Genomic DNA, 20209 nt, shown 5'->3' on the forward strand with positions numbered 1-20209 from the left:
ACCAACTGCACACGAAGGACCTCATTTACAAAAAAAAAAGTATATTTCAGAATACCGGCTGAGTTTCAACAACCTTCGCTTGGCAACGTCACCGAGAAAGTATATTTCCTTCTAATGGCATACTCAATTTCAGTATTTACTCGAAACTTTGTAGTGGTGCCAAAGCAGCTTTTTTGTGAAGCACGGTTACTAAGGCCCGAGAAACACACTTGGAGTTGATACAGTTCGTCTCTCGCCCCAGGTGGACGCCACAAGTAACGCTATCACTATTCTCACCGCTCCCACAGTCTCTTTTACACATACCGCTGCTGAGCATTTCTTGGTCTGACGAGGACCAGAATATTGAGCGGGACAGCCGTAAGTATCAGCATGTACAAGTATTCAAGAAAACGTACGTACTTTTGTAGTCGTCAAAATGAGGGAAGTCTATTCTGAAATCTCCACTATCACTATTCATCGGAAAGCCGATACACCGATTCCAAGATGCAGTGTCCAAACAAGAGTCGCGCGAACTGTGTACTGCGAAAGATGATTTAATGGACAGAAAGTGCGTCTATTACGTTCCCCTTTATTTGCTCTTTCTTCTGTTGCATTATTCAACAGTTTATGACATCGAAGTCAGTTTTGTATTTCTTAAAAATTTAACTGGCGTCGGACATGAGATATTTACACCATACTGTTTGACACTGTGAATACCAGCTATGGTCGGGCCAGGCGCTGTAAAAACCTACTCCAAACTTCTCGTCGTCAACTCGCCGAAGTCTTGGCGTGCCACAGGCCGTCGTGTTTAACATTTCCCCCGGAACTCAGACGCAGTGGTTGGCTAAAGTAATCTTTCTTGACGATCTTGATAATCTTGTCAGGACGCAGAGGTTTCCTGGCTGGTTTGCCTAAATTCAATATGTACCCCATGCCTTCGAGCGTCGGCCGAGCCGCCTTTAGTTGAGCATCGGCGGTCATAATTGCTTGCTCTTCCATGGTACTTGGCTTCAACTGGTCATCATTTTGACCTTCCGTGCGTTCGCCACTTTTCTCTGTTGCCTCAGAACTCAACTCCTCGTCTGAACGTCCCTTCGAACGTCCGAAATCCATACTCTCCTTCTGGATTTTTCTGAACCCATTCACAGGCGATGTCACGGAGTTATCTTTTTTCAACGAACACATACCACTTGCTAGCTCCTTGCGGCTGCACTTTCGACCCTGACCACAAGCTCCGGTTTGGCAGTCTCTGAACGGCTTCTTTATTTTGTCGAAGTCTCTAAAGACTGCCGTCGCCTTTGAGAGGGCTAACTGGTTCAAACGTGATTTTTCTATGGGTAGTGTGCAATTTTCTTCTTGACAGGTCGATAGCCTACCGTCGTCGTATGATTCATTTGCGTTTTTCGTGCCATCATCGTCAGTTTGCCTGTTATTGTCTTTTTCATTATCTTCTGATGACTGCAGCGTAGGTGAACCATTTATATCTTTATCATCGAATGTCTTAAAGAATAGTTTCGATTTCCTATCTTTCTCTTGCCCTACAGGTACTATCTGCGAAGCCTCTTGCACCCCTGGGTAGACTTGAACATAATGACCCACAGTAGGGTTATCCGCCCCTTGATAACCACTGACCCCAGTGAGCACATGAGGCGAGTAGCCGCCTTGAACTCCAGGCTTTTCTATCGGCAATCTGTAAGTGTCTGGCTGGACAGCTGTCCCTTCGACGTAGACTGGGTACGTGGACACATGAACAGCGGGGACTGTTCCAGCATCTTGACTTGGAATGACAACACCAGCGTCAACGTTGTATGGGTTGGCGTAAGGAATGTCAGGGCGCGAAGTGACTTGACCGGGATATCTAAGAGCGTGAGTCATCGCTACTGGTACTGGAGACTGCTGCTGTTGTGCAAGAGGGGCCGGAGCATTCCCAGTATAGTATCCGTCATTTGGGGCGTTTTGAGTCTGACTGAGGACGTGAAGTGCACCGGGAACCTGGTTTACGCTTAATGCCCCAGGGTTCCCGTAAGCGTTCGACTGGCCTTGACCATTGTTCACCTGTGTGTTGTAAAACCGTACGTTATTGCTGTCCTGATCTGCAGAGGTTGCAGTGTAAGGCGGTACTGCGTCCACCCCTATTTCAGAATTGGGCTTGAAGTCAGGGTGCCCGCCCGACCCTTCGCTCGTGGCAACGTTTGCTTGAGCTTGATGATTCCCTCGACTTAAGGATGTCAGTCTAGGTGGTGGTCCGGGAATATAACCCTGTTGTCCGTAGTGAGTTCGCCCTCCAGTTTCAACGCCGGGTGAATGATGCAACGCAGGTCCGGCGGTGTCAACGGTCGAAGGAGGACCGTATGTTTGTGTTCCATAATTAGGATTCCTGTTCTCCCTGTTTTCTTCCCGTAACCCAGGATTTACGATTAAGGGCTGGAAGGACTTTTCATTGTACAGTTCACGGCTGTTCACGGCGGGACCCTGACTGTGTACAACTGGACGATGGATTTGAGCGGAGTAAGGTTGGTTGTTCAAGTTCTGTTGCTCTCTTGGGATGGCTACAAATGGGTCACCTCGGACGTTTGTGTAGAGGCTCGCCAACACTTCCATAGGAACGAAATGTTTCTTTGGCGTCCGCGTTGAATCCGCCGCTGAGCCTCCTGCGAGACTCTCATAACTACGACCGAAGTTGTCTACTTGAGAAATGTCTTTAGGCGGCGAAGCGTGTTCCGTCGGCTCTTCAGCGTCGTGGTGCGGACCCGTTTCCGGTGGTACGTTTGTGGCTCGTCCCCCGATCGTGACCGAAGCGATGCCAGGTGTCTTGCTCAGTACTCGAATTCGAATGACTTTCTTTCTTCTCGGTGTGTCGTCGGGTGTGTTCGTTGTATTTCCGGCTTCGAGCTCGGCTACCTTGTCCGTGGAACTGGACAAATGGTCACGTGGACCCGCGAGATGCACTGTGGAGCCATGGTAAGTCTTTCCGTAGGCAGCCCTGTTCTTGTGAGCCTTCTCGTGGTGAGCCGAGTCGTGCACGCCGTGACCGTAGTGTTCCTTCGCCTTCTTTATGTCATCTTGTCCTTGCTTGTGAGCGTGTTGTCCCTGGGACCGGAGTCGATGCCCTCGCTCCTGGTTGTCGACACCGTAAGCCTTGTCGTGATGTTTGTCTGAAAAAAATGAGGTGAATTTTTATTTTTATTTTTTCATTGATCTTGTCTTCAAAGTGCAAATCACAACGCTTGTGCTCAAGCGTGAGACTGGTATTCAAGCACCGAGGTTGCAGTTGGTTTCAATTTGTTAGGCTAGGCCGGGCTTAAATATGGGCTGACAGCAAGGGCGTCCGCAGAACTTTTTCCAGGGGGGTGCATCAGCAGAGGGTGGGGGACGGGGAGGGGGGCATACAGCATAGGTAGCTTTTGTTTCATTGTCGTGACATGACCGGCAAGATTAGTCCATAGCAGTATGTAACGTGCAAAGTTGGCTGGTAATCCTGAATGATGTTTCACGCGGATATGCGGGACTGCAGTGTGCTAATCAAGCGGTGTAGCTTACTGCTACTGCATAGAAAATTATTATCCTAAATTCCAAGGGGGGGCAGCTGCCCCCCCTTGCACCCCCCTCCGGACGCCCATGGCTGACAGCAGTTTCTGGTAGCAACAGTCACCGAGCCTCCCTGTGTGGCTTAGCAAAAACGCCCATATGACAGACTATTAAGAAAGAAAATGTTACAGAGGAACTTAAATTTCCTCATGTGCATTTATTTATTTATTTATTTATTTATTTATTTATTTATTTATTTATTTATTTATTTATTTGTTTGTTTATTTATTTATTTATTTATTTATTTATTTATTTATTTATTTATTTATTTATTTATTTATTTATTTATTTATTTATTTATTTCACTACCCTCAGGGCCCGAGTGCATTACAGAGGGGAGTGGGTTACATTTGTAATAAAGCATGCTTAAAGAAAATGAAAAAAAGTGCGGTTACATAGATACAATAAAGGAAACCAACAATAAACAGCGCACAGTAAAAGACCAAAAAACACTTGATTGAGAATACAAAGCATAAAAATATCTTTTACAGCAAGGAAACAACGCGAACGAAAATAACACTCAAAGCACTAGCGCATGACTATATGAACCAAAGTATGCATCGTTGCAGCTACAGGTTAAAATATTGGCGTGTTCAAAAAAAGGAAAACAAATAGGCTACACAAAAAGGAAAAAGATTATAATGCTACAAAAATAATAACATTATTACAACAACAGGTTAGTTACAGCAGCCTTGAACTTGAAGATCGGGGAAGGTGATTCCAACTTGCTGACGTACGGGGAACGAATGAATTGTAAAAATGGTTGGTGTGGCATGTGGGAGTACCAACCTTATGACGATGGTCGATGCAGGCAGATACGTAAGAAGAAGGCGTTTTCGACTTATTCTTGAGAATCGGATTGTCGTAATATACGTTGTGGAACAGGCAGAGGGGAAATATTTTCCTACGTTGTGATAGCAGAGGTAATGATAAGCTTGTTTCCATGGAAGTGACGCTGGAGGTGTAATCATAGAAAGAATGAAGCGAGTAGCCCGGCTCTGGACATTGAATGCGAAAGTAACGCAGCGCACAGACAGACACGGATAGCAGACAGGCGCGGCCGGCGAGGACGCAGCGTTTGGGAACGGCGTGTCTGGACGTGTAGACAATATGGACGTCCATACTATTTCAGTTTCACGTTCATGTCACGTGGCATTTTCACATGACGTAATCACTTCATCTTGTGAAGTCACTTAAGGTACTTGGTGACGTGACTTTGTCACATTACGTGATCACTTGGTCTTGAGAGACGCGCGCTCCTGGCCATGGTGCGCGCCATCATAGGTGCACAGACGGGAAAGACGCGCGCGTCGTTTTCTCTGTAACACTGGCCAAAGCCCACTCTTGCTTCCTCCACCCGCTAGGCTGTGCGATCAGGCGCTGCTCTCACATGCGGTAAACACAATTGCTATGTGTCCGTACAACTCGGGCAGACTTCGCGTCGTTTTGAATTGAACAGTACGTTTGATCCGAGCGGTTTTTAACGGCCGAAACCTCGCGGACAGACTCGGCTCACCTTTGTCGACGTACTCCTTCTCCGCGATGATGCGGTAGCCACGCTCTCTCCATCCGGCACGTTGGTGTCCTTTGTCCTTGTCGGTGAAGCCCTGCGAGCCGGCCTCGTGGTGGTACTCTTCGTGGTTCTGCGCGTCTTTCTGAGAGAAGTCCCTCCTGCCACCGTCTATGCCCTTGTTGCCGCCGGCGACCGGGGCACCATGAACGTATACGGGTGCATAGCCGACGCCCACAGCGTGCTGCGCAACAGGGACGAAAAAATTATTCGGTTAAACATATTGGTGATGAAAGCGAAGTATATTCTTCTGGACCATCACATTGCTTTTCATAACCACCGAGGCAGACCACCTGCGATGCAATGACCCACGCCTGCCTCAACAGAAAAGACGGGCTTCGAATCGTATGGAATTTTAAAATAAATTTTGTTTGGGGTGTTCCTTATCTTCAGTTTTCTTGTTTCCAGTCATGGCAGATATCATCCGAACGTTTACCTTTGACACCTAGATGTGAATTGTCAGTGCACTGGTAAGCCGAGCACCACGGCACGATAAAGATGCCGTAAGTGACACTTGTCATTCTTCAAGGAGATCTTTCGACGCATCTAAATTTTTCCGACGAAGATGATCGAGCTCAGACGGGATTTCGACGCTTGGAAATTGCCCTAATTACGATGTCTTATATCCCGCTGCTAGTACGATGCACGAAGTAATTTGAAGTGGCTGTTCATGTGGGTTTGGAATGAAGGAAATTAAAGAAAATTAATTAGTATGGTCAGCAGTGATTAGAGCGAGTTATTTGCACGAGAATCCTGCCTTCGGGATTCCGTGCGTAATGTGTGAATATTTCTCAGCAGTGAGAAACGTGTTTTTTAAGCTTGGATGCTGCGAGGTACGGAAACCGTCAGAGATTATGGCATTACCTAGCATTCTGACACCCTATTCCACAACTGCACGCCCTGATATCTGCCACCTCGGTTACGTCAAACTATAACCTTTGTGAAGGACAAAATTTTGCGTATCATCTGTAGCATAGTGTACATTTGCACTCTTTTTTATTCGGTTCATATCGCATCGAAACCTACCTGGGTCCCCTGTGCATAGCCCCCGCCGAGGTGCCTCTGGTGGCTCTGGTGCCCTTGCGATGCGAATCTGTCGGCGCCCTTGATGGCGTCCGTGCTCGCTTTGCTCCGGTGGGCCGCTTTCAGCTTGTCGTGTTCGTCGTCCTTGAATTTCTCTGCATAAAAAAAAAAACGACGGTCAGGTTGAACATAACCGTGCCTCAAAAATTGTTTAGCCGCAGATGAAACCTTGAGAACGTAATGAGCAAACAGCACTCGAATGTCTTATTGGAGGTTGCCATGTGTTTGTTTGTATTAGCTATAGGAAAATAGCATCCCTGATGACGGATGACATTTGTTATTGCCATCCATCGAATAATGTCACACTCTTTACTCTTGTTCTACAGAACGAGAAGCATGTTCAGTCTAATATGAAATTGACCGATGTTTAACCGATGATCTCAGGTGTGCAAGTTGGAGGATCACTTCTTGAGTAGTCGTGTCACTGGTTAGGTTCTGTGGTACGTACGCTTATTATTTCCCGCTTTAAGGTCGTGACAAGATAAGACTTCGACTGTAAATCGAAAGTTATCTTTCATAAAGACTCACTAGAGCGAGAGATAAAGCAAAGGAGAAAGTGGGGAGGTTAACCAGGACAACTCAATTTGCTACGCGAAGATTGGAGACGCGGGAGTAACGTGTAAATACATAAGAATAGAGTGAGAAGAATGCAGAGAGCATAGACAAATGATCACCGCTGGTTAGGATAATTGCACATCCACCAGATCAGCATATGTCCGCATGAGACACAATGAATACCGATTAAGATTTTTTGTTGTCCTGGAAAACTGTAGCAGCACCTTCGTCGCCCTTTGCTGCGATAGTTTATGAGGTGTGCAATCCGAATTGGCCTGTGTCAACAAGTCTCGAGGGAACAAGGTGGTGGCCCACTCACCCCTCTCGAAGTACTCGATCTCGGTGCGAACCCTGTACTTTCGCTCGGCCTGACCACCCTTGTCGTGGCCTCGCTCCTTGTGCACTTTGCCGTGGGCGTCCTCCAGGTGGCGATGAGCACCGCCCGCGCTCTGGCGACCGTGCTGCTCGTGCTTCTGGCTCCGACCACCGACGGCCCATTGGCCGTAACGGTAACCCTGCCTCTCGTGGCCGCCCACGCTGCGTGCGAGAAATGACTCGCGCTTGCGCTCCGATGCAACGCACCGGTGACCGTAAACCACAGCGGAGTCCTACGATTAACCTTGCCATTAGGCCTATGCGATCCCTATAAATGAACTGAATGAGCAACCCTTCATTGTGTGTGTGTGTCCGAGCATACTACAGCCTTCTCTCATCATTATCATCATTGAGGTCCCTCTCCCCTTTTCTCAGATCAGGGCAGCCAAACGGGCTAAGATGGTTGACGTGCCTTCCTTTCTGTTATCACTGCTGTTCTTCCCTCTCTCATGTTTCTCTTTCTTGTTTTTCTGTCTATCTTTACCCCTTCCCCAGTGCAGAATAGCAAACCGGATATTTATCGTCCGGTTAAAGTCTCTGCCTTTCCTGATTACATTTATCTCTCTCTTTCTCTTTCTTTCTATCTCTCTCTCTCTCACTGACACGAAGTATAGAGATATATAAAAAGAGGTGACGGCATTGTTGCTACAACGTAGGCTTTCAGTTGAATGCGTACGCGTATGACTGCCGGTCTTGACACGGCGTGCTGTGTAAGGCACAAAGACGCTTTAAGATGTCAGACTATCAGCATGCTTAACATTCTGGTGTTAGTAAAGTACTATTTAGTAAGTAATAGTCGTTTAGCTTAATTGGGATGACGCTGCTTAGTTTCTACAGCGCGACTGGACACGGACGGAGAAGGAACACGCAAACACACACACAGCGCTGACTTTCAACTGGAATGTTTATTTTTCATATGCACGTGACGCTTATATAGACACACGCGAGCAGGTGCACACAAAACAAGAAACAAAAGCAGGACCCAAACGCGCATGTTCTGCCGCAATCACAACCAGTTGCCACCAACCTAGAGTGACGGATCCAGATATCTCTTTTCCTTGTCTGTTAGTGACAAGGATGTCATGCTGACACATGTATCATTCATTTTATCTATTTCATACGCTTCAATAATTTCTCTTGTCAATCGATCTCTTGCCCTGTTGAGAATACTAGTTTTATCAAAAATGGGAAAACAGCCACATCTTTGGCAGTGAATGGCAAGGTGTCCGGAAATAACTTTCGTGACATTGTACTCATGTTCGCGCAACCTTTGATTCACACAACGGCCGGTCTGGCCAATGTACACACGGGAACATGACAGCGGGACGGAATAAATAACGTCTTTAACGCAGGCAACAAACTTCTCGCTATGTTTTGTGGAACACGAAGCATTTTCTTTTTCTCTTTCGGCGTTCACTCGCCTGCAAAGTCCCTGCAGTCGCACGGGCGCGGAAAAAACAACGTCCACACCGGACCTTCTCGCAATCCTTTTCAGGTTGTGAGATACGGTGTGGATGTAGGGCACTACTGCGAGCTTTTTCCTTCGAGTGTCACTCTGATGCTCACTCGGATTAGACCTGTACTTTTTGTTCAGGCGCTCCGCCACCGCTGACAACAGTCTCATGGGGTAACCGGAGTCGCACAGACGCTTGGCCTGGCCCCACAAACTTTCCTCAATCTTATGCTCACAAGACTTGGACAAAGAATTGTGGAAACACGACTGAATCACGGCACATTTGACTAACTTGGAGTGCGCCGATGCAAATGGCAACACCGGCTTGTTACCTCTAGGCTCGTAGCTCCAGCAAACACCTCTTGGACGGCAATACAACCCTATGTCCAAAAATCTTATGAAATTGTCCTTCGGGACTTCATGCGTCAGTAAAAGAGGGGACAACACGTCAGTAAAAATGCTCAGGGTTCTAGCGACCCCTGCGTCAAAGTTGTTAGAGTCAAGGCGTGAAACAATTAGGTAGTCGTCTACGAATCTGAAGACGCCAACGACGTCCGTACTGGTCAAACGATCGCGAAGGAGCTTGTTGCGGTGAGCCAGAAATAGGTCGCTCAAACAGGGAGCGATAGAAGGCCCAATACATATGCCATTTTTTTGTTTCACAATGGGTTCGTCCCAAGTTGCGTAGGTTGAGTTTACATAAAAGAGAAGGAGCTCTAAAAACTGATCACAGGACAAGCCGGAAGCGTTCTGGAAATTGACACTTCCCAACCTGTCAATGCTATCTGCAACACATGTCATCAATTCCGCCTGGGGAAGTGAATAAAACAAATCTTTAACGTCGATCGAAAAGACGGCTAGGTTCTGGTCCTGCCTAGCCTTAAAGAATTCAACAACTTGCTCCGACTTGACTACCAAATAAGGATCGTCAACAGGAAGCATCTTCAAGTGCTTCTGTAAGAACAATGCCAAACACTTCTGCCATGTGTCGTTTTCGGACAAAATCACACGGAGAGGACAGTCACTTTTATGCGTTTTAGCTGTAAAAAATATTTCTAACTGCAACTCTAACTGCAACGCTGCTGTATTTTGACCCAGAAAGTAGGATGCCGTGGAAGAGCTCATTGTGATCGCCTTGAAGTATTTAACGTGCGCCTAAAATCTTAGTACGCTACTAAGTTTCTTGTTTTTTTTTTGCATTCCAGGTTCTTAGGATTTGGGGCCGCCTCTGCTGGCATGGGATCCAGCGACTACCGTGCGCCTATGTTCAATTCAATGTCAACTTCATTCGATTTCATTTTTCAACATTTATACAGACATCGATGACCTCTCTGGCAACTCGGCTGCGCTGGTCAGCTTCCTTACAGCGCAGGGTCTTGTCTTCAAGGCAGCAACTGATGAAAAATTCTCGAACAGGGGATGTCGCTGCAACAGCGTTGCTGCCTCGTAGAAGACAAGACCACTTGTCGAAACGTTGGCTCCAGCGACACCCCCTGTTCAAGATTTTTTCATCCCTTGAAGCCTCTATCTTCTGCTGAACTACTGACTTGTTTCGATGTTACACTGCAAATAGTGTGTTGTGTGCTGTGCCCGGAGTGATTTGGCCGTAAGTCAGCATCCAAAACGGCTTGTACGCGGGTGTAGCACCGGCAGCAATCTTACCTGTGCGGCGCGTGCGGCGAGATGTGTCCGTGCAGGTTTCCCGCTTCGGGCGCCAAGTCTTGAGACGCGTTGGCGGGTGGATGTACGAATATGAACTCCTTCTGCATCGTTGGCAAGGCCTCCCCTTTTTAAAAAAATGCACAAATATTTTTGTATACTACTGGAACATTCCCACTTTGTCACTTCATTAAGGGCAAGGGCGAACATTCGTTACATCAAAAGCGATTTTATATTTAGATTATAACTGATTCCCTGTTCTCATTTACGTAATACTGAACATCGTGGACTACCTTACTGAAAAAAGGAACAAAGACATGTCGCAATGTATAAAAAAGTTTTGTTATATGACACTGGTACCAGCTTAGATATTTATAGCGTGCGCAAATCACATCCTTTTGCATTAATCTGTGAGGGCACACAGCACATAGCGTTCGGCTCGCTTCTTTAGGGATACTTTTGAAAATTTTGCTTAAAGATATGGGCGAAAGGCTCATAAGCTAGCTTAACGTCTCTGCCTTCCAGGAAATAAACTCTCTATCTGCCCTCTCTCTTTCGTGCTCTCCCTCAGAAAGTTGGTTTCTTAAAGTTACTTTTGCTTCAGTGCAAACGTGTCATGCTGTGAAGCACACAATCTCTTGCATAGACTGGAGTTCATTCAGCACGCTTTGCTGAATTGCACACGCGCGCACATATATGTTCCATGGACCCTATTGTAAAGAGAAAAGGTGTTATTCTGAACACAAACGAATTCCACCATACTGCCGATACCATGTTTAGTTTTTGAAACAATAGGAGAAGTATAATCCGCCTTATCAACCAAGAAGGGCTCCCACGGTCATGAATTTGACAATATTCGACGGAGTCCAGAAGAATACGACCTACTTTACAGAGAAACTTTTGTCCAGAATATCACCCATCAAAGACAGCTATTTACAACGTTTAAAGGGCTACTCAATACGACAGAGAACATCTGCATTGTATATATTGATACGTTTGTATTAAAAAGAGAAAAAGGGGTGGGCTCTTACCGCCCTCTTGCGGCGATTCGTACAACGTGACGCTCAACGTAGCGTTGTCGTGAACTCCCACTTTGAGCTCCTTGACGGCCTCCTTGATGACCGGTATCTTGTCCTTGTCGTGCAAAGAACCACGAGACAGTGCTTCCAGATACGGCACGTGATTTAGCGTCTCCATCAGGCGCATCAGGTGGTTGAGAACACGTTCGCTCTCCTCTGGTATCGACGTCGCATTGGCGTCAGACGGTGACGTGGCGTTGAAATACGTCGCGCCTTCTTGCGGCCGCGATGCTCCCATCGGCGTACCGTTGTTCCTCGACTTCACGCTCGCCGTCGCAAAAGGCGGCAGAGTTGAAGGTACGATGGGAGTACTCGCTAGCACAGCCTGCACAAATGCGTGAGCAACTTCAGCGGAGTGGTTTATCGGCAAAACGGTATTCGCCGGAGCTACTAGTTCATAGCTAACACTGGTTCGAGCAGCGGAACTTAAAACGAGGGACAAAAAATCCACGCATCTCCACGAAGTGAATCATGACGAGTGGGCGAAGCTCTGGGTATCGTATGGGTGAGTAACCGTAGGTTACCAAAGCGTTGCCCCATGTGATGTAAATTGAGTGACGTAAAGTGATGTAAAGTGACATAAGGTGACATAAAGAGCCGACGACAAAGGTAGGTTCTAGTGTCCATAATGTCTATGTTGAAGTCGCCGACTAGTATAAAGGTTGCCACCTGTTATTCGTGTTCTTCATACAGTCACATCGCGCAATACCAATTTTGGTGTATATCAATCTAGCGAAACGACCGCGAGTGGGCCATGAGTGTGGCATGTAAACCATGTCGTGCATTTCATGCATGTCATGATTTTCATGTTACCACGTTTCAGTTGTGTTCGTCACGCACAAATGTCTCGTCGTACCAGTTTTCGTATATATCCATTCATTTAAACGGCCGCGAGCGCCCCGAGACCATGTCATGTAAATCATGCTGCACATGACCTGAGTGTCATGATTTGCACGTTAGGACATGTCATTATGTTCGGCATGAACTCTTGTCACGCCATACCAATTTTGGTATATATGAAATTAACGGAACGACCGCAAAGCCCCAAGGCCGTGGAATGTAAATCATGCTGTTCATGACATGCATGTCATGATTTTCATGTTATGACCTGTCATTTCATGTTATTCCGCACCAGTTTTGGTATACATCCGATTAACGAAACGGCCAGGAGAGCACAAAGTCGTAGGCGGCTAGATATATAGATAGACAGATAGATACGCTCAAAGTCGCAGAAGTTCGCTAAGAATTGCTTCGCATTTAAAAATGGTTTTATCGTGCGGCCGTGGTAGAGTACAGCGTACTTTATATCATCAACAATCGTTTTTTTTTTCTAAACACAGTGTCTTGGTTGGGAAGCTTGATCGTGTTTACAGGACAACTGCATACAGTTCTCCCATAGCAGAACGCACAAACCTCCTGCTGGAATTTTTAATTCTTGCATGTGTACATATGCACGTATACATACAAACTCACGCACGGACATACATAAAGGGTGGTTGAGGCCACCCACCCCCCTCTCTCTCGAAAAACTTTCTGACTACTCCCCTGCTAAAGCCACAGTACATCTTGACAAAGGCAGCGCGATGGTGTTGTCTGTGTTGATTCGCGAGCCTTCATCAACAAATTCGCAACTTTTCTATCAGGCACACTTATACAGGGATTTTCACGTGTCACAACGTGGGACACGTGAGATTTCCTCGTGTCACCAGTCACATCGTAAAGCGTTGTGGTGAGACTCCGGATCAATTTTAACCTCCCGCGGTTCTTTAACAGGTGTCCGATGTTATACGGAAAACGAAAGCATTTTTCCACTCAATGTCCACCGAAATGTGCACCACCTTGGCGAGACTCGGAGCTGCGACCTCGACCTCATCAGCCCAATGCCACATCCAGTAGCAATTTAGTTTTCCACCCAATGATTAAGTTGTCTGCCGTACTTCTTTTCTTTTTCATATGCCTTACAGATGGCTATCGTTTCGCTTACTTTCTTGACCACGTCCCGGTGTTCCGGGAATGCGCCCTCCAAGGGCCACCAGCGTCGACCATGCGCGAAAAATGGGTTTTGTTGCCCAAAGTCTCGGAGGGCGACAGGAGAGCTGTTTTTATCTCTACCCGGGGAATTCAAGCAGCCGTGACAGTTTTTCGTTGACGGTGCGTGTCCGACGCTTTTGTGCGAGTGTGACGGGACTTGGTCTCTAGTCCGTTTTCGCTTTCGCTGCGCTGTCTCGCTCTTTCGCAGCGGCGGCGTATTTAAAAGAGCGTTGATGCCGTAATTTCCGTTCTCCTTTTTATTCATTTCCCTGCGCTGCTGCAGCTGTAACGGCGTTTTTTTTTTTCTGTTCGCCCCGTGCCGCTTACTCCCATCAGTTTGCTTTTGTGGCAAGTCGCGGGTTCGATCCCCGTCGCGGCGGTCGCATTTCGATGCAGGCGAAATGCTAGAGGCCCGTGTACTGCGCGATGTCAGTGCACGAACACCAGATGGTCGAAATTTCAGGAGTCTTCCACCACGGCGTGCCTCATAATCATAGCGTGGTTTGAAGTGCAATGCCCTTTAGGGGCCTGGCTTGTCGTTTATCCACTCTCTCATGTAGCATGGTCACGCGGTGGTCAATGCAGGCCTAAAACAAGGCTAACTGTCAACGTTGACTATGCTCAAAACCTGTGCAAAATAAACTAACAAGGTCTAAAATAATTTAAACTACAGAAATAACCTAGAATCAATCGCAATTATCAGCCTAAAATTGTGAAAAATGCTTCTGAAACATCTGACTGATACTCGCGCCGCGCCAGAGGGGGCGCCACCGCCTCGGCAAGCGCGCGATCGCCGAAGGGATCGCTGGGTTGCCCGTGCTACGCACTTCCTCAGGTTTCACGGTAGTGGAGCTGCATTAAGCGCGGGATTTAGAACTACACCAGGGCCTACACAATAACGACATTAGCGCAGGATATATATATATATATTTTTTTTTTGCACGCAATACCCCATATACCACTACTGGAAATCACCGTTTTTTTTTTAAAGCAAGGGGCGCAGACATAACGGAACTGTGTTGCACAGGACACCGCTGTATTTCTGAGTGCGCATGCAAGATCGCGCGAAAAGCGCACTTGTATGTCATGAAGTGATCACAAGCGCGCGAGTGTGTACCTTACGCTATTACCACTGCATTAGTTCGAACTATATAGCATCTTTAGCAGCTACCAAACTCCCGCTACCACCAGCGCTACCACCTCGCGTGAGAACACAGAGTACTCGCTTCTTACTCTATACTTGCAAATACCGTCCGAACTTAATTAAACGTCTAAAGTTAGGTCTTGGATCTCAAGACTTTGTTCAGTGTCCGATTAATTCACTTTCCGCTAAGCGCACAGCACAAGCAGAGTTGCACTCATTCAATTCGCGTACGTTAGACTACTATGTTCTTTTACTCATGAAAACTTGTCACTCGGAAAGTAATTACCACAAAAAGAGACCAAAACGCCGTCCAAAGACATCTTGTTATATTTTTTTATATATATGTACGCTTCCGCAGCATTTTGAAGAAGGCTCTCTCTCTGTTAAACAAGGTGAAGTATCTTGATATATACATATTTCTGATATAAGTCCGTGTCGTGTCTTTTCGTCGCACTGTACAGTGAAGCGTATCATATGTGTACACATGGAAACACCTGCTGCAGCGTACCTTCTGTTTCCCTGCATAGATGTGCCATTAGTTATTTGGTAGGAAAGTGACAGCCTCATTTTCGGACGTACGAGAGGCGATGAATTTCATTCTCTCTCTGCTTTGATACTGTGCTTTTGTTTGCTTGCTTTTTTTTTTTTCTTACGTGCGGAGCTTTTGTATATATTGCATTTCCCCTCAATAAACGAGTGGTTTTTGGTTCAACGCCTCGTCTGTGGTATTTGACCGTCCCGTCTCTAGCGCTGTTTGTTCATTGCAAAACCAGGTGAGGTGCAGAAGGCTTTCGGGGGGCTGGGGTGAAGGATCAATACATTTACTGAGAAGAAAAAGAAGATGGATCACCGTTAATCACAAGTTTAACAACACAGTCAGTGCGAGTTCTACCCTCAGACCCCTAAGTCCTGCATTAGGGTCGCTTTACTTTTGTTTTAACACATCTACATCAATATATCGAAGTGAAGTAGAACCATACTATCATATGAAACCGATGGGAGCAATACTGGGCTTACCGGAGTTGCCCAAATGATGTCGGTGATCAATATCGGCAGCAGTATCCTGACTGTGAGGACATCCATAGCGGCTACACCTCCGCATCGCCCGTCGCGCGATGTCTGCCGCTGGTGCGTCAACGGAGAAGACCTGCCAAGCGGACGACGGTCCTGGTGGCAGTGGTGGCGAAGTGCTGGTGCTCACTTCGCGTCATGCTCACTTCAAGACGTCGGAAGATCCCACACCGTCGTCTTCAGAGGCGGGGAACGTAACATTATAGACCGCAGGAGCTGAGAGGAGGTCTTTTTATTCTTTCTTTCTTTCTTTCTTTCTTTCTTTATTTCTTTCTTTCTTTCTTTCTTTCTTTCTTTCTTTCTTTCTTTCTTTCTTTCTTTCTTTCTTTCTTTCTTTCTTTCTTTCTTTCTTTCTTTCTTTCTTTCTTTCTCCTCGGAGAGAGAAGGAGACGTGGGGTCCTTCTTCCTGCGACCAACGCACCGTGACAGGCCGAGCGAGAGAGTCGAGCGCGGGACGAGGCTTTAGGCTGTGAACGAACGGGGAAGTTATGTGCCAAGAAAACAAAAATGGTGCCAATTTTTTGGGCTACTTGCGTGAAAACAGCAATTGTTGACGCCTGTTCGCAGTGAGGGCACCGTATGCGGTGCATTCCGAAACGTCAAGAAGGTGGAAATTCTCAGCGACGCTTGGAGTTCACGTTACTTTGCTTAGTCATCAATTCAGCTTCGTCATCAATTCAGGGGCGTAGCCAGAAAATATTTTCTGGGGGACTCAACCATACTTTAAATATGTCCGTGCATGCGCTTGTATGTGTGCGTGATATATACGCAAGCAAAATCGAAAATTTTCGGAAGGGTTGAAAACCCCATCACAGTTAATCACGAGTTTCCCTTTATTGTTTCCCTTGGCTACGCCCCTGGTCATCATCATCCTCAGTTTTCTTTTTTTATGTCGACTGCAGCACGAAGGCCTTTCCTACCGATTTCCAAATTACTATGTCTTGCACGAGCTGATTTCAATTTATGCCTGCACGTTCGTTAATTTCGTCACCCTCTTAACCCTCTGAGGTGATCGATGTTCCATTCACGAAAATTAAAACCGAGAAGAAAAATAAGACTGACGGTGGCGACGGCGGCGCCTGGGGCTCTGTGCACAAAGGGCTACGTTTTCCGTTCGTTGGTACCGTGTTTCACTAATAGAGGGGAGTGGAAAGATGAAAGAGAGAGAAAGAGATGCACTTCATTGTAAGAGCGGACGAAGCTATTTGGTCATCTTCAGTTTCTTTCACCTCAATCATCGCTGTTTTTGCTTACAAGGCGGTGAAACACTTATTTCCTCTGTGACTCTACAAGTAGATGCAATAAGTTTTATCGTGAATATATCTTACGCTGCTGACTTTACTTTCTGTCGGTTTTCGTCGAACCCTCCGAGTTTGCCTTCTTCCGCTGTGCCGAGTTCACACGGACTCTCTGAAATGTCTTGTAAGTCTTCGCGCTCGATCCGTTCGCGCTTCTCTCGTTCGCATAGTCAGGACTGAGAACGGCGCACTGACTGGAGGAAGTCGTCTGGGGCGCCTTCTAACGGCTTGTCGATGCCTTCACAAGGGTGGGTGCAAAACCAACCGAGGGGAACCGCCATACGTTGGCGAGCACGGGAAGACACGACCTTGCATGCATCTGTGCGGTCGCCTGACACCTCCTGGCGGTTGTCCGTGGGAACAGGGTTAGTGCAGTCAGTCAACCACTCGAGAAAGGCCTTTCGTTCCCGCCGGCGAATGTGCAAACCGAACGAAAATCAAGAATCAGAACCCGACCTTGCGCTCGGGGGACGACGCGCGATGTCTGACAAGCATGGCACTGCGTTGCAGGTCATTGTCTTCTTTATGGGATCGACGTGTCGCTCTTCTCGAGAGGAGCTTTCGCACAGACTTCACCATGCTGACTTGAGAATTTGGGCATTATAGTGGATTGAGCCAGTGTGTATCCGTTGGTACCGTTTTCATGGCCAATCTATGACGCATATGCTTCAAGTGATAGTAAAGAATGCGAGCCAGCGTTGGACCATGAAGACATCCGGCATTTTGACCCCGCAGTTGTACCCGGCGCCTGTTTACTGCTCTAGCCTTCATATTTCCCGAGACGAGTTACCTGTATACAGGATAAGTTTTCGACTAAATTCTTGGACAACTAGGCGAAGTATATATTTCTTTCGCATTGCTGCCGGCTGATGCAGTTAGTCAGGAATCCAAGTATTCACTGTGGTTAGAACATAGAAACTTTCATTTAGAAGAAAGCCCGGAACTGTGACCGACACATACTCCTGATGTCCTTAGCAAGAGAGAGAGAAAATTTTACCGTATTTCCTTGCTGGGTTCAAGAGACATGAATTTGTTGTTGGCATTTGCCGTTCGATACACCTAATATCGAACTATACGATGTTTCAATGCGCCAATCATTGTTCAGCCTCAGAAAGCCTCAGAACACATTATGTTATCAATGAGCTCACGCTGTATTGTAGGTTTTAAGCAACTTGCGCGAACAGCAAGGCATCCCAGAATGCACTCAGAGATACTCCGCTGTATGCTGGCGCGAGCCCACAAAACTCGCATGTGCACGCCTACGGACGAAATTCAGCCATTTCTATATCTTTATCCATTTGTTTATCCGCTACGCATGCGTTAATACGTAAAACTCTGCCTGGTTAACAAACAAATAAACATGAACAGGAGTGTACATTCTTTTCCGCTTTGCGGATCGGAAACGGAATTTTCCGTTGGCTCCCGTGCGCGTAGCAGAGCCCCACACAGCAAGTCACGCTCGCGTGGCACTGTTGCCGGGAATCACGCAACTCGTAGAGTTCGTCGCAGGTTGTACGTGAATTCACGCCTATAGTGCTTGGTTGCAAGAGTGTATATGGTTGCAGCCAGCACGCGAGTCAGAACAGCGCGATGTTCAGGCTCTTGTTGAACAACACAAAACAAGAGCTCCATCATCCCAGTAAACGAGGTTCCTGTGCCATGCATACGCTTGGCCTCTAAAGAAGATTCACGCGTTCCTGGGCTTCGGCTGTGAGACGAGACCGAGCACGCCGGTAAGCCATGCGTTTCCCGATTCGATGTAGCGCGTCGCGGCCATCTGTGTACATTTACATTTCTTTTGTTTCTGCAGCGCGTGCGTTATAACACATCCAACACGCCATCGATGCATCACAACAAGGACGTCTTCATACTCTCTCTATATTTCTTCTTCTTTTTGAGAATTAGGCCGGTCGGCTTCAGCGAACGCGCTTGCAGGCTGACCATGAAACGTCCGGTCGCATATATTGAGCAATATGGGGGTCGCGACAAAAAGAAAGAAAAACGCGCTTCTAACATTCGGTGCTGGATTTATCCGAAGGTCGAGGCAACCTTCCTTGAATACTCGTAAGAATTGTTTCACTAAGAAAATTTCTGTTTTTGCGTTTGGGCTATACGCTGCAGTTATAAATAAAACGAAGCCCTGTCCATCAACAACAATATCAGCGAATCAGACTCTTGAGATGCTTGTCACTCATTTATGTTTGATATTCATTTTATTGTTTCCAAGACGTTACAAGTCAGAAGGATGTACGGCAGAAATAACTTCCTGACAGTGGCCCTACAGCTTATGCACTATTTAGCCGTAGCGCACATGTTCTAAAGAAATTACACAGCAAATAGCAAACGCCTTACGCAGAAATAAATTGGTAGAGTAAGTAGATCAAAATTACTTACAAACACGGGATTTCTTCTAAACTTACCTTAAATAGCATAGTGCATGTGGGCAAACGTCTGTCATTCAGATATAAAGATTTAAAAGCCATGTTTGCTTTGCGATTTGCTCGCTTGCACGGGTCAGAAGAACGCGCAGGAATTGATTCAATAGTTTGTGATTGTTGATTCAATTGTGTTTTTCTAAGCTCAATTGAATCAATATCCTTCGCGCTCGCAGTGAAGCTATGGAAATTTGGCTGCCGTTGCTGTACCCCCCTCCCCCTCCTATTGTTTTCTATCGAGTACATTCCCCTCAAGCTTTAGCTCGCCATGATGACGAGAAGCCGTTATTTCCAATTTACAAACTGTATGCTTCCGAATACATGAGAACCAAGAGCACAGCCAGAATATTATTTCGGGAGTGGGGGGGGGGGGGGCTAAGCCCCCTTTGCTCTACTCGTCAATGTTTTCAGCGATGAACCAACCAGCCCAAACTTAAGATTTAATGTATATAAAAGTACGATATGAAAACATTGGTTTCGTACGAAGACATTGGATGCGATGTGAAACCACCAGTTCTCGTGTGTGCACCTACTTTCGTATACATGTGAACCAGTGCTTTAGCAATGACTACTTCGTCGATTCCGAATGGCGACAGTGCGCACGGAGTAGACTGGCGGCAAATGCCGCAGTGTCCTCGACACAGTTAAACGCCAGCCGACTGACATGACAGCTATTTCCGCGAGACGCCGGGAAGTCTGTCATCGTGGTTAGCACACTTCCGCTCTTGACCCCCCCCCCCCTTAGCTTCCCCTGGAGCAGTCTTGTCCCTGCACGGTCTGCCACGTACGTTTCCAAACGTTTCACTCTCTGCTGCCCTTGCAGACAAGACAAGGTCGAGCGGTGTGCGTCCGTTCAGCGCAATAGTGTTTCATAAAGCACGATTCCTTA

General features: G+C 46.8%; 2 protein-coding genes across 7 annotated transcripts in view; both read right to left on the bottom strand.

The window, feature by feature from the left end:
• LOC119396811 (peroxisomal targeting signal 2 receptor) overlaps positions 1-20209 on the bottom strand; it is a 521060-nt gene that overhangs the window by 452611 nt on the left and 48240 nt on the right. The window lies entirely within an intron of this gene.
• On the bottom strand, positions 555-15599 carry LOC119397642 (uncharacterized). The gene is made up of 8 exons (XM_049416634.1): positions 15534-15599; positions 11294-11666; positions 10266-10389; positions 8658-8964; positions 7095-7341; positions 6164-6315; positions 5084-5321; positions 555-3134 (listed from the first exon to the last, which is right to left on the bottom strand). The coding sequence occupies exons 1-8, from the start codon at positions 15597-15599 to the stop codon at positions 748-750; spliced, it is 3894 nt and encodes a 1297-aa protein (XP_049272591.1). The 3' UTR covers positions 555-747.

The sequence above is a fragment of the Rhipicephalus sanguineus genome, chromosome 6, assembly GCF_013339695.2.
Source record: "Rhipicephalus sanguineus isolate Rsan-2018 chromosome 6, BIME_Rsan_1.4, whole genome shotgun sequence".
In the NCBI taxonomy this organism is placed as follows: domain Eukaryota; kingdom Metazoa; phylum Arthropoda; class Arachnida; order Ixodida; family Ixodidae; genus Rhipicephalus; species Rhipicephalus sanguineus.